Genomic DNA, 15,440 nt, shown 5'->3' on the forward strand with positions numbered 1-15,440 from the left:
AATAAAAAAAAGTCACAGGACTCAAAATATAGAGCAGCACAACTGTTTCTAATATTGATAATAATTTAGCATATTATAATGATTTCTGAAGGATCATTTGACACTGAAGACAGTAATGATGCTGAAAAATGAAATCACTACAAAAAATACTTTTAAGCTGTTCTTGACTGATTTGGGAACCTTAAAGTTAGCATACACTGCTGTTCAAAAGTTTGGGATCAGTAATATTTTGCATTTAATAAATACAGAAAAAATCTGTAACAATGTGAATTATTATTACTGTTTAAAATAATGGTTTTCTATTTTAATATATTTTAAAATTAATTTATTCCTGTGATCAAAGCTGAATTTTCAGCATCATTTCTAAAGTCTTCAGTGCCAAATGATCCTTCAGAAATCATTATAATATATAATAATTTATAACAGCTTAAAGGCGTCATCGGAAGTTTATATGATTCTTTAGGGTCATGAAAAGTCTCTAATATACTTTGGTTAAAAATTCTCAATTGTAGTGTAAAAAATCACCCATTTACCTTGTCAAAATCAAAATTTCAGCTCATTTTAAGACATGGCCCCTTTAAACGCCACCGAGCTCTGCTCGCCCCGCCCCTCTCTGAGATTATGTTTACTTTAGCCGCGTTTAACTGCATTTAGCCGCATTTATCAGCGAAACTTGCCAACAAGCACATTATTAAGAAAGGCCATTTGCAAAGATGCATAAAAAACCCTTATAATCACTTCTGCTGTGGGTGAAGCTGCATCAGGTACAATTCACATGAAGACAGATGCATATGTAGATTGGGATTGGCGCTTTCCATTTAAAAACTAAAGTAATGTTAAACCTCTGCGTCTTCAGCGGCTCAGATGTCGGTAGTAAATGACTACTGCTATGTTCATTATTACATCTAACAACAGAACACCTCAATCGTTCAATTAGAGTCTTCCTCTGCACCTGAGTCTGTTTCAGCTCAGTGAGGGCGGGGCTAAGGTAAAACGCTCATGTCAATCAAATGTGTTTCGTCACAATGACAAGAAGCTAAGAATGAACTGATTTTAAAAAGGGGATATTACTTTTAAAGATTAAAAAAATACCACTAGGTGGATTTTTATCATTGTAGGGTGGTTGTGTACACAAACTATAACACGCATTAATGTTCAAACAACATGGAAAAGTTAGTTTTGCACCCGATGACCCCTTTAAAAATATTTTTTGTAGTACTTTCAGTACGTTCTGGTGGAACATGATCACGCTGTGTTTTTTTCCCTTTGGGTTTGGTCCACCGACTTGACGTTTTCTCATCAAAGTCGTTACACACGATCCGGCTGTGAAGGTCTGTCACATGAATTAAGCCCAGAGGTGATGTACGTGACCTTGCGTATTACCGTTTCTCTTTGCCCGTATCAGGCCTGAATAAACGCACACCTCTTCATTCTGTTCACCTGCCTATGTGTTATACCACAGGAAATAAACCAGCTTTTCCATCCGAACAAAGACAGAGTTATTACCCTCCACCGTGGCTGTAAATTTGCAGTCATATCCATTCGGTTTGCTGTAGATTTTCCGCTGTAAGACAAAGAGCTAATCAAAGCCCGAGGGCAGGTATCTGCCAAGAGAACTAAAGAGACGCAATATCATTTAATCACTCCGTTTGGCACCTCGTCTACTCTCCTTGCCTGTGGAAAAGAAGGGGGGAAAAAAACATTAATTCAGCATTGTTTCTGACTGCATGAAAAGAGATACAATTTGATTTTAATGGGATGTTAATATTCTCTCTCGATTGCTCTCATTTCGGTTTGTTTTGCTATGAAACGGTCCCTGTTTTCTCAAAGCTGTTTAACATTTAACTTGCAGCAGATTAGAGATGTTTTTGTTTACATATGTTAAACATTAATGCCGGTAATTCCTGTTTACTGTTGATTAATGCTTTAAACATTAAGGGGCAAAGCAGTTGCGCAGTATTTATGCAAAAAAAAAAAACAATGTTTTGTTCACAAACTAGTTTAACATGCACTGAATGCTCTAAAATCGTGTTGTGAGCATTAAATGAAGTTATTTTCATTATTTTAAGCACAAAACTGGCATTATTTAATGCATTTAATAACTCTATTTAATATATATTTAACAAAAGTTAGCCAAAACAGCCCATTTTGCTGCTTGATATTGCAAACTGGTGCGTCTTACCATATTATTTTAATATATTATCTTAATTATTAACACAGTGGTTTGTAGTGCAAACAGTTTTACCATTTACTACACATTGTTATGCTTCTCGTTATTTCCCTATAGCAGATGTCTCACCCATAGGCTTACTTCCATGTTGAAAAAAAAAAAAAGTGGATACAGCAAATAAAATTTAAAAGCAACTTTACTAGTTTTGTCTACTGATGCAATTATCCTTTAAAGTTCACCAATAATTTTTACAGGGCAAAAAATCTTGACCAGGAATAAGAATCATTTTGCATTTTGCATGAACAAAATTTAAACATGGCCACGAATTTGAAATTCAAAAATAAGTTGCGCGAAATACACAGATTTTACTAAAATGAGAGAACAAATTAATAACTTGTCTAAAAGCATTCTTAATTAATGCATGGAATATATGGGGCTCTGTAATTTTGTATAACAGTTCAGCTGATTGATATGATTTGATTATTTGAAACAATTATATTCTTCTAGATTTGCATGTACTGAATGCTCTGAAATAGTGTTGTGAACAATAAATGAAGTTATTGTCCTTATTTTGAGCACAAAACACATTTTTTGTTGTTTGTAGCCACTATGACTACAAAACTGTATTTAAAGGCATTAGATATGCATTTAATAACTTTATTTAGTAAATTGATAAGTTTAAATTTAAAAGCAACATTACTAGTTTTTGTCTTGTGGTGCAAGTATCTTTTAAAGTTAAGCAATATTTTGTACAGGGGCAAAAATTAGATATGCATGTACTCTAGATATGCATGTACTGAATGCTCTGGAATAATTTTGTGAGCATTAAGTAAACTTATTGTCCTTATTTTGAGCGGAAAACACTTTTTTTGTTGTTAGTCACTATAGATTACGTTTTTTTTCTTCATAAAACTGTATTTAAAGGCATTAGATATGCTTTTAATAACTTTATTTAATATGTCTACAAAAGTTAAACAGCAAATTTAAAAGCAACATTACTGATTTTTGTCTTGTGATGCAAGTATCTTTTAAAGTTAAGCAATATTTTGTACAGAGGCAAAAATTAGATATGCATGTACTGAATGCTCTGAAATAGTTTTGTGAGCATTAAGTAAACGTATTGTGCTTATTTTGAGTGCAAAACACAATTTTTGATTGTTTTTAGTGGCTATAGATTACGTTTTTTTCATAAAACTGTATTTAAAGACATTATATATGCATTTAATAACTTTATTTAATGTCTACAAAAGTTAAACAGCAAATTTAAAAGCAACATTACTAGTTTTGGTCTTGTGATGCAAATATCCTTTAAAATTCAGCAATATTTATAATAATATATAATATGCATGTACTGAATACTCTGAAATAGTGGTTTGAGCAATAAATTACATTATTGTCCTTATTTTTTACACTATATTTACACAAAACACAATTTTTTGTTGTTTGTAGTCACAATAGTTTTTTTTCTCCATATAATTGCATTTAAAAGCGTTAGAGATGCATTTAATAACTTTATTTAATATGTCTACAAAAGTTAAACAGCAAATTTAAAAGCGACATTACTAGTTTTTGTCTTGTGATGCAAATACTCTCTAAAGTTCAGCAATATTTTGCACAGGGGCAAAAATTAGATATGCATGTACTGAATGCTCTGAAATAGTGTCTTGTGCCTTAAATAAAGTTATTTTGAGCACAAAACACCATTCTTTTGTTGTTTTTAATCACTATAGATGTTATGTTGTTTGTTTTTTTAGTCATTTATTTAAAGGCATTGAATATGCATTTAATAACTTTTTTTAATATGTTAATATGTTTTTAATATGCATGTACTCTAGATATGCATGTACTGAATGCGCTAAAATATTGCAGTGAGCATTAAATAAAGTTGTTATCCTTATTTTAAGCGCAAAACAAATTTTATGTTGTTGTTTTTTTCATAAAACTCTATTTAAAGGCATAAAATATGCATTTTTCAAAAAAACTGTATTTGAAAGCATTAGATGTCCTGTTATCCTTGGGGTCAATTTGACCCCATTCAATGTTTAACGTATGTACATATATAATTGACTTTTTTTTTTTTTGCTTCAGATTGAATGACTTTTCCTAATTTAATGGGGAAAACTTGGTAAACATAAAACTAACATGATATTATTTGTTCAATGCCCTGTACACATTTTTGTTACATCGGTGTTCTTTGGGGTCAATTTGACCCCAGGTTCTTTTAGCTGTATAAAACATAAGAAATATAAAAAAATTACACACATTTGTTTTGGGTGATATTGAGGTCACTATAACATGCTATAATTTTATAATATGCACTATAATTTTATATGTTAAGTATAATAAAAATAAAAAATAAAACTAACACAACCATACCTGTAGTATTGCGAGAACCACTGTCAGTTGAATTGCTCTCTCAATCGAAAATGGCCTCTACGCAAAGGTTTTCTGTCAGTGAGATTTTGTCACAGGTTTTTGACAGTGAAAGTTGGGGGGTCTTTCAGAGTGTTGTTAAGTAGTCAACAAAGACATCAATTACCTGACACTAACCTTTTAGCAAAAAAATATCATATTCTAGAGGTTTTAAATTTGGGGTCAAATTGACCCCAGTGGGAAAAAGGTGTTAGCGGATTTTAGGGTAACAGGAGGGTTAAGAAAAAAAAACGTGTTTTTGTTGCTAATATGTTGCTATATTGCCATATTTGCATCGGCATTCTAATTAAAATAGTTTCATTCATTGGCATGGTTCATATTTTTCATCTCATCTAGCAAATATTTTAGTATTTCGTTGGGCACAATTAATTTTTAGCGATTTGTAATCACCGGAAAAGAAGTGTGAGGGGAAAGATCTCAGGGGTCACGGAGTTCTCACTCAGGTTTGACTCAGCATCCTTCGGGATCTCATCTTTTTTTCACCTTCTGCCTTCAACACAGTTCCCCAGTTTCGCAAATTAAAACCGGCTCTCGTTCCCAGAGCTATTTTGAGCCTACCAAACAGGGCCGAATGACACCCGACTTCCATCATGCCTCCTGCGAGACCCGGCAGCCCTTAACGAGAGTGCCCACCTTCCGTGACCTTGCGCTGTAAAATTAAAATTTCAGGTGTAAAGCTGCTATTATTCCTGCATTCCTCCCAGCATTCCCCTTCGCCCCCTCTCCTCACAGCCTGAGGGGGCTTCGGGACGCTTTCCATCTCTCTCTTTTTCTCTCCTTTTCTTCCAGTAGCGCTCCGGTTCCCTGCTTAACCTGCCCTGCAATGACGGCACGGAAAACATATAAAGAATCCAGCGTGCCCCTCCTTTAATTTCATACAAGGCCTCCCCCCAACCCTTAACCACGCGGCCACCTGCCAAATCGGAGTCACCGTGCAATTCTCTGCAGCTCACAAGTCGATTTTCATCTCTGAATGCTCTTCAGCGGTTCTGAAAGCCTTCCGTCTGCAAGGCACGCCGCCTTTTTAAAACACTTGCGACTGCCGCGGTAGGTCCGCTGTGCTTCCAGGCTTGGAGAAAGCACCTCTCCATGTGAAACCGGGTGGCGACGGGTCATAGACTCGCTGCCGAAAGCAGGCCGGCTACACAGGTGCACTCTCTCTCCATCAAAGCGTGTAATACTGTGTACAGCAAACTGCTTAGAGGGAAAAAGCGTCCCTGCTCCAGACTCTCTGGCCCACAGACAGCGGCTCTCACACCCATCTGGCCTGTAATAAGCTGTCACGGGAAGCCCTCGGAGGGAGCGGCGGTCTCCAGTGCGAGAGCAGAGTTCTTACAGGCAGCATCTGTTTGGTGGCTGGTGTCTGGCTGCGGGCCACGACCCCTGTGCCTCGTACTGAGGCAGGCGTAATGCAATTTCCCATGACCCTTTGGGAGGAAGGCCTGTCCTGCTTCCTGTAAGTCTGTTGTTGTTGTTTCCTTCAAATGCTACCAACGTTCGGCTTGTAGAAAAAAACGTTCCCTCAGGACGCAGGGCTCGGTTGCGGCTCGACCAGGCGGACGCCACTCACTCAGCCTTCACTGTTGGCAGGCAGCTCTGAATTTGTATTAGGCCTAAAGAAAATATGAATATTCGTAAGGAATATTGACAGTCATGCATTTTTAATATTACGGTTCAGTGGTTCGTGGTCAGTGTGATAGTAAGTCCGTCATAATTTTAGTCAGGAAGGATGCATTAAATTGATCAAAAGTGACAGTGAAGACATTCGTAATGTTTCTTGAGCAGCAAATCAGCATATAAGAATGATTTCTTAATGATTTCTACAATTACACATTTTTAAAAGTACTAATACATGCTGTACGTAATTTTAAGAATGTACAGTTACTACAGATGTGGACAGCAAAGCAGTACAGTTGAGGTCAAAAGTTTACATCCCCCTTTCAGAATCTGCAAAATGTTAATTATTTTATCAAAATAAGAGGGATCATACAAAATGAATGTTATTGTTTATTTAATACTGACCTGAATAAGATATTTCATAAAAAAGATATTTACATATAGTCCACAAGAGAAAATAATAGTTGAATTTATAAAAATGACCCCGCTCAAAAGTTTACATCCTCTTGATTAATACTGTGTTCTTGCCGAAATGCATTTTTTTTTTTTTTTTTTTGGTTTAGTAATGGTTATTCATGAATCCCTTGTTTGTCCTGAACAGTTAAACTGCCTGCTGTTCTTTAGACAAATCTTTCACAAACCACAAATGCTTTGGTTTTCCAGCATTTTTGTGTATTTGAACCCTTTCCAACAATGACTGTATAATTTTGAGATCCATATTTTCACACTGAGGAGAAGTGAGGGACTCATATGCAACTATTACAGAAGGTTCAAACACTTCCTGATGCTCCAGAAGGTAAAAACATGCATTAAGAGCCAGGGGTGAAAACTTTTTGAATTTGATATTTGATTGAGGGTAAATTTAACTTATTTTGTCTTCTGGGAAACATGTAACTATCTTCTGTAGCCTCTGAATGGCAATACTAAATGATCATAAAATCATATTTAGGCAAAACAAGAAAAATGTACACGTCTCCATTCTGTTCAAAAGTTTTCACCCCCAAATCTTAATGCATAATTTTCGTAATAGTTGCATACGAGTCCCTCGGTTATCCTCAGTGTGAAAAGATGAATCTCAAAATCATAGTCATTGTTGGAAAGGGATCAAATACACACCAATTTTGGAAAACCAAAGAATTTGTGGGACCTGAAGGATTTTTCTGAAGAACAGCAGGCAGTTTAACTGTTCAGGACAAACAAGGGACTCATAAACAACTATCATTAAACAAAAAACTGTGGATCATTCAGGTAACAACACATTTTTAACCGGGTCATTTTTATAAATTCAACCTAAATCTTTTATGTGAAATATCTTATCCAGGTCAGTACTGAATTAATAACATAAACTTTGTTTACCTCAATTATTTAAATATAGCCAATGTGTGATTGTCAACATTTTCAAGTCCAAATTAGTGTAATAAGCCATTCTTTATTAGTATAAATAGGGCTGTTTTAATAGTTTTTAATTTTTAAGAAACAATATCCATTCTTAAATCGATTAGTCTAGTCTAGCCTGTTTTCACTTTTTAGTTGATGAATACAACATGGAAGCGCACCTTGCATCCAATAAATCGCAGTAAGATTTGTGTTTTATCCACTGATCTATATAGGCTAATGTTCTCTATTATAGATCAGTGGTTTTACCACTTTTGATATGAAACACAGTCTTAGATTTCTTAGATTCTGTCCATTTTATTACAGTATTCAAACATAAATGCCGTTTTGGCGCTGTTTAGTGTGGAGCTGTAGCGCCTAGTTCAAAAGAAGCAGCAGCGGGAAGCGCACGTAAACTCTCCTCGGCTTTAATACAAGTTTCATCGCAAAATAATCATGAATAAACAACATGAATCCGAAGGTATGTTAAAAGAAAGAGTACAACTTACCGAAATCCGTAACCTGTCGAATGTAATTGCTTAATCAGTGTTTCAACGCGCAGAGAAGTCAGTTTGTAATGTCACGTTACGTCACATTTACCTCAGAGTAAAAAACATTTTCGGTGACCATGAACTTGTTAGTTTGAAAAAAAAAAAGAACTCTAAAGAGGGAAATTTTGCTAAATATATGCACCATATAACATGAATTGTCATTTTTACTTTTCTTCAGTGTTTAATTTATGTTTGAGTCAAGTTTTTATCATCCAGCATAAATGTTTATATTTCAAAAAACGATTTGGAGTAGAAATATAATGTAATTGTATTACTATATTTAAAAAAAAAGTGTAATTTTAGCTTTTGTATGCAAATCAGTTAATTTTAACCTTCAATATTATAGTAATGTAGCACCAACTGACTCTCATGTAACGTTATATTTTACAGCATTAGTTGAGAGATTGTTTTCCTTGAAAAAAATGTACGCACTCTGATATATATACAAAATAATCTATATCAAAATATAAATCGAGTTCTTAAACATTTTTTTGATTAGTAAGAACGCATACTATTTATATCGGTACGAAAATGATCAGTCGTTGGTTCTGTATCATATAAAAATGCTTTTGGGAATTTAACAAAACATGCACCAAATGTAGTTGTGAACAGAAAAGTGTGATTAAAAGGTGAAAAGAGTTAGATCGCAGAATCTAAAATATAGACAAGCTTGTTACCCATATACAGTATGTTTCCCACAAGTTATTGAAGTAACATTTTTTCGGCCAATTTCTGTCTGTCTCTATTTTTCTCTTTGCTGTGTTGTCTTGCCACTTTTGTTCTTACCACTTTTTTTAGCCTGGAGTTCAGGATTTGCTATATCAACCAATGAATCTCTCCAGCAACCCGCCAGCGCTATCAAACATCTCTCGGGAGCTCAGATATTACCTCTCCCGCTCTGGCAGACGGCTCGCGAGTGGACAGGTTGAACCTAACACTCCAGCCTTGTTTATACCCTGTTTATGTCTTGAATAAATCAGGACAAATTGCCATGGATGGCGCTCACTGCTGGGTCGAGTGCATAAATCCAATATTTTCATAAAAAAAAAAATCTGGGAATGAGTTTATCATCTTAAATGGCGTAACCTTTCCTGTCCCTTCTCTTTTAGTGCCTTTCGAATGCATTTTGAATACTTTTGGGTGCAAATATAACCTGACTTCATGTGTATCTCAGGTAAAATACACACCCAAGGACGCAGCCGATCCCACAGCGGCGTTTTTTTTTTTCTTTCCGCTCTTCGTTTTTGTACCACGCTGAATCACTCAGCATGCCTTAGAAATGGAAAGGAAATAGTCAGGAGGAGACGTGTTTTTTTTTCTGTGAGCTTCTGTATTCTTACAAATCAATTCTGGCTAATGGTTTTAAAAATCAAATGCTAACCTTTTCCTGTGCAGGGAGTGACCTTAGAACTCGGCTTTGCACATACAGCTTGTACATCACACTTCTTTATAGAGACGGACAGACCCATTGCTCAAGGGAATATATGCCAGCCGTTATTGGATATGTCAAAACAGAGACCTATTTCCTGTGAAAGAAAAGAGAGACTGAGAAGGACAGGGATGATAAAGGCAGCTGAGGCAGTACTGAATGAAAGCTCCATGTCGGGTTTACAGTCTTTTAAAGCATCCCGACTGATCTGACATCAGGCTTTGCTGCTTGAATTAAACCATGTCTGTTTTACTTCATAGGGTTATAAAGGGTTTAATGCGGCTGTGTGTCTTTATTTGAGGCCTGGAGGAAAGGGCCGAATGCATTGAAGATGAAGATAGATATATTATTACATTTATTATTTTTATTATATATATTATATGTGACCCTGGACCACAAAACCAGTCTTAAGGTAAAATTTTACAAAACTGAGATATATACATCATATGAAAGCTCAATAAATAAGCTTTCTATTGATATAGGACAGTATTTGGCCGAGATTCATCTATTGGAAAATCTGGAATCTAAGGGTGCAAAAAAATCAAAATACTGAGAAAATCACCTTTAAAGTTGTCCAAATTAAGTTCTTAACAATGCATATTACTAATCAAAAAATACATTTTGATAGGTTTACACTAGGAATTTTACAAAAAATCTTCATGGAACATGATCTTTACTTAATATCCTAATGATTTTTGACATAAAAGAAAAATCAATAATTTTGACCCATACAGTACAATGTATTTTTGGCTATTGCTACAAATATACCCCAGCGACTTAAGACTGGTTTTGTGGTCCAGGGTCACATATGTTTTTTAAGAAGTCATTTTCTGCTAATCAAGGCTGCATTTATTTGATTACAAATACAGAAAAGTAATATTGTGAGTATAGTGGTTTTCTATTTTAATGTACTTTAAAATACAATTTATTCCTGAGATGCAAAGCTGAATTTTTTACTCCAGTCTTCAGTGTCAAATGATTGTTTAGAAATCATTCAATGTTGGAAACAGTTGTTCTGCTTAATATTTTAATCTTTTGATGAATAAAACATTGAAAAGAACAGCGTTTATTTAAAATCGAATCTTTTGTTACAATATTCACTACTTTTCAAAGTTTGAGGTCAGTACATTTTTTCTTTCTTTGAAAGAAATTAATACTTTTATTCAGAAAGAATGTGTTAAATTGATAAAAAGTGATAGTAAAGAGTAAAGACTTATATTGTTAGAAAAGATTTCTGTTTTAAGTAAATGCTGTTCTTTTTAACTTTTTATTCATCAGAAAATCCTGAAAAAGTATCACAGGTTCCAAAACAATATTTAGCAGCTCATGCGTTTCCAACATTGATTATAAATCAGCATATTAAAATGATTTCTGAAGGATTGTATGACACTAAAGACTGGAGTAATGATGAAAATTCAGCTTTGCATCACATAAATAAATTGTATTTTAAAGTATATAAAAATAGAAAACTGTTATTTTAAATTGCAATAATTTTTCATAATATAAATTATTTTATAGTGTATTTTTTGATTAAATAAATAAAATGCAACTTTGATGAGCATAAGAGAATTCTTCAAAAAACATTAAAAAAATCTTACTGATCCCAAACTTTTGAATGGCGGTGTATATAATATTATATAATATTATTTATATTTTTTATATTAAATTACTGTGATATAAAAGCAGTTTTCAGACTTTTGTACCATACGTGATTGGTTTCTGATGAGAAATTTGAATATTATAAGATCCAGCTTCATACGGACAGGAAATATACTACCAGTCAAAAGATTTTTTTTTTTAATGTTTTTAAAGAAGTCTTTTCTGCTCACCAAGCCTGCATTTTTTAAATCCAAAATACAGAAAAACAATAAAAATTAAAAAAATATATTTTTAGTATTTAAAATGACTGTTTTCTATTTATATTTATTTAAAAGTGTAATTTATTTGTGTGATTTCAAAGCTGAATTTTTAGCATCATTACTCCAGTCACATGATCTTTCAGAAATCATTCTAATATTGATTTCCTGCTCTACAGCTGAGTAGAATTTTTGTTCAGGTTTCATTAATGAATAGAAAGTTAAGATAAACAGCATTTATCTGAAATAGAAATCTTTTGTAACATTATAAATGTCTTTATCATCACTTTTGATAAATTACATTTTATAATATATTCAAATAGAAATCAGTTATTTTAAATAATTAAAATATTTCAAAATTGTACTGTTTTTGCCGTACTTTGAATTAAATAAACGCAGGCTTATTGGGCAAAAATCACACTGTTCAAAAACTTTTGACTAGTGTAGTCCAATGAATTCTCAAATCATCATGTATGCTTTGATTTTTAAACATTGTCTAAGTTACTAAAAAGTGAGACGAATGCAATATTTTCTTTCAGATTCACAAATACCAAACCCCCTTCACTCTCTCTCTCTCAGTCTCTCTCTCTCTCAGTCTCTCTCTCTCTCACTAAACAGCACAGACTGACAGACCAGGGCAGCTTAATAAAGCATGAATCCTCCTGGAACAGCAGTTCACACTGTTATGATCCCTCTCTCCCTCACACCAGCGACTACAGGCTCCCCTCTCCATCTATCACTCGCTCATTCTCTCTCCCACACACACACACACACACACACACACACACACACACACACACACACACACACACACACACACACACACACACACACACACACACAGAGACTCAGGTCTGGCAGTCTGCTAATATTTAAAGGAATAGTTCACACACATTTGTTCAATCTCATCATTTCCCTGCCCTCATTCCACTCCAAATGAGTTCCTGTAGAACTTATGAAGACTTTAATTACAGTGAGTTAGTGAATATTGACTAGAGCTTTTAAGATTCAACAAAGGATGCAAAACACCATAAAGTATCATAAAAGTGTGACTTTTAAGCCATAATCCAAGTGGAAGTTATCTGTTAATTAAAGTTGTGCTGTTTTGTTTTCTCATGCCTCTTTTGTCGTTGTTTAAGTTTGCTTGTTTGTTTCATGACCCATTTGACCAGGATCCAGAGCTGGTGCGGAACATCTGTCGGTGGGTTCGGCAGGCTGTTCGGATCCCGTTCTTTGCCAAACTCACCCCTAATGTGACTAACATCGTGGACATTGCCAAGGCTGCACAGGAAGGTACTAGGTTGTTTTTATGGTGAATTTATACCGTTTTGGTATGATAATAGTTGTGAATTTGTTATACTAAATTCTTTCTTTGATTATATTAACTCAATATAAGCTCATCTACCTCAACTTTCCCAGTAAAGGTAACAGGCCTGCTCAACCCAACTACATTTTCCATCATTCTGTAGAATAATAAATTCATAAGAATAATAAAATGCATGCCGTATACTTCTGGTCAAAAGTTTGGAATAGTTACGTTTTTTTTTTTGTTTTTTTTAATGTTTTTGAAAGAAATCTCGGATGCTCACCAAGGCTACAAAACAAAAACAGAATAATTTAAAATTATTATTTAAAATATATACTTTTTTATTTTAATATATATTCAAATGTATTTGTTTGTGATACAAAGCTGAATAGAATTTACATTTAATTTACATTAAATGTTTTAAAAGTGACAGTAAAGACATTTATAATGTAAAAAACCTGAAAAAAAGTATCTTAGGTTTTCACAAGAATATTAAACAGTAGCAAAACTGTTTTGAACGTTGATAAATAACTATTATTAATAATAAAACACCAGTAATATGTATATATATTAAGCTGCAAAATGTTTGTTTATTTTTTATTTTTTTATTTTTTGTGGAAACCAGTGAATTTGGGGTGGGGTATTTATTTATTTAGTATTAAGTTAGTATTTTTTTCAACATTGGTGCATTAAATGTATTAAAAGTGAGAGTAAAGACAATTATAATATAACAAAAGATTTTTTTTATTTTTTTTTTCATCAGAGAATCCTGAAAAAGACTATGTTTCCACAAAAATATCAAATATTTAATATAATATAATATAAAATAACTGTTTTCAACATTGATAAAGAACTATTAATAATAATAAAACATCAATATTTATTTATATGAAAGAAGTTTTTTATTCAACATTGGTGCATTCATTTTTTTAAAAGTGACAGTAAAGACATTTATAATATATATATTTTTTTTATTGAAAACCTTTTTATTTTTGTTGTTTTTTGTTGCTATTTTTCATCAAAGAATCCTGAAAGACTCCGTTTCCACAAAAATACGAAATATTAGCAAAACTGTTTTCAACATTGATAAAGAACTATTATTAATAATAAAACAACGATATTTTTTTTAAATTTTTTTTTTAAACAAGTTAATAATTTAGTTCCACATTGGTGCAAAAAATAATTAAAAGTGACAGTAAATATTTATAATATTACAAAAGATTTTATTTTATTTTTGCCCATGTTCATTAAAGAATCCTGAAAAAATAGCTAAGTTTCCACAAAAATATAAAAAAAAATTATAGCAAAATTGTATTTAACATTTATAAAGAACTATTATTAATAAAAATACACCAAATATATATATATATATACATATAACATTTATAAAAAAAACGAAATTTTTTTGTGGAAACCAGCAAATTTAGGATTATTTATTTATTTATTTATTTATCAATGTTGAAACCAGTTTTGCAGTTTAATGTGTGTAGGTTATTTATTACGGTAATTTATTAATTAATTTGTAAACAAGTTAATATTTTTTTTCCACATTGGTACATTAAATTTATTAAAAGTGACAGTAAAGACATTTATAATATTACAAAATATTTCTTTCTTTTTTTGCTAATGTTCATCAAAGAATCCTGAAAAAAGTATCTACGTTTCCACAAAAATATTAAATATTAGCAAAACTTATTCTTATTTTCAACATTAATAATGAGAACTATTAAACACCAAAAATGATAAATTGCAATAATTTACAATATTATTACTGTATTGTTGATCAAATCAATGGTCTTGTTTTGGAAACATTACAAGATAATTATTGCAATCTTTTGACTGGTTGTCTATATAAACGTCTTTTTGTTTTTACTTGTCATAATTTATATATAAAAGTCTTAAGGGTCCAATTGCAGAAACAGCCTGTTTAATTCTAAAGGTCAGAGAATGGTGTAAAATGGTCATTTCAAACTAAATTACACATTTTTGGTGCAAGAAACCTTGACTAATGTTATAAATGGACTTGAGGGAAAAGAAACAGAAGTGTAGAACATGTCCTCTATAAAAGAGTTTCCCAGTCCAGACATTAGATCTGCCCTAGAAACACATTTCCCCTCACGACCTCGACTAACAGCCTGCCGTCTCCTGAACGAGTTACAAACTCCACACAAACAGGCCCGCAGGTTTTGGGCTCCAGATTTTTTAGGAATTTGGCCTTCCTCCCTCCCCCTTCCCCGTGCCTAATGTCTCTTCCCTGTTGGCACAGGTGGAGCAGATGGCGTCACAGCCACCAACACGGTTTCGGGGCTGATGGGACTCAAGGCAGACGGCTCTCCCTGGCCTGGCATCGGCCGAGGACGGCGCACCACATATGGTGGAGTGTCTGGTGAGTGTCACCCACCTCACTGGATCCATTTCTTTCTCCTCTGAGGTTTAACGGGTGTGTGGCGCAGACAGACTATACGTGTGCATCTACTTTTTTTTGTCCCTGTTAAAGGTGTGTGGGAGTGCATATGAATGCGTGTGCATGTTTGTTTGTGTGTGTGTACACTGGTCAGAAACTCTAATAGAGCAGACAGATGGATTGGAGGTTGGTGGAGTGCTCAAATCGTAGAGCAGCTTATCTGCAGGGCTTTTGCTACAAGATAAAACGGTTTCTGCACTATAATGTGAATTATGGACATCTTGCCGGCATACATTATAC

At 33.5% G+C, this 15,440-nt stretch overlaps 1 protein-coding gene across 1 annotated transcript in view; it reads left to right on the forward strand.

Annotated features, from left to right (window-relative positions):
* dpyda (dihydropyrimidine dehydrogenase a) overlaps positions 1-15,440 on the forward strand; it is a 277,186-nt gene that overhangs the window by 195,288 nt on the left and 66,458 nt on the right. The window contains exons 17-18 of the mRNA XM_073830591.1: positions 12,603-12,723; positions 15,003-15,122. Of these exons, the coding sequence (XP_073686692.1) occupies positions 12,603-12,723; positions 15,003-15,122 (241 nt within the window). The remainder of the gene's footprint in view (positions 1-12,602; positions 12,724-15,002; positions 15,123-15,440) is intronic.

The sequence above is a fragment of the Garra rufa genome, chromosome 24 (genome assembly GCF_049309525.1).
Source record: "Garra rufa chromosome 24, GarRuf1.0, whole genome shotgun sequence".
NCBI classification, from domain to species: Eukaryota; Metazoa; Chordata; class Actinopteri; order Cypriniformes; family Cyprinidae; genus Garra; species Garra rufa.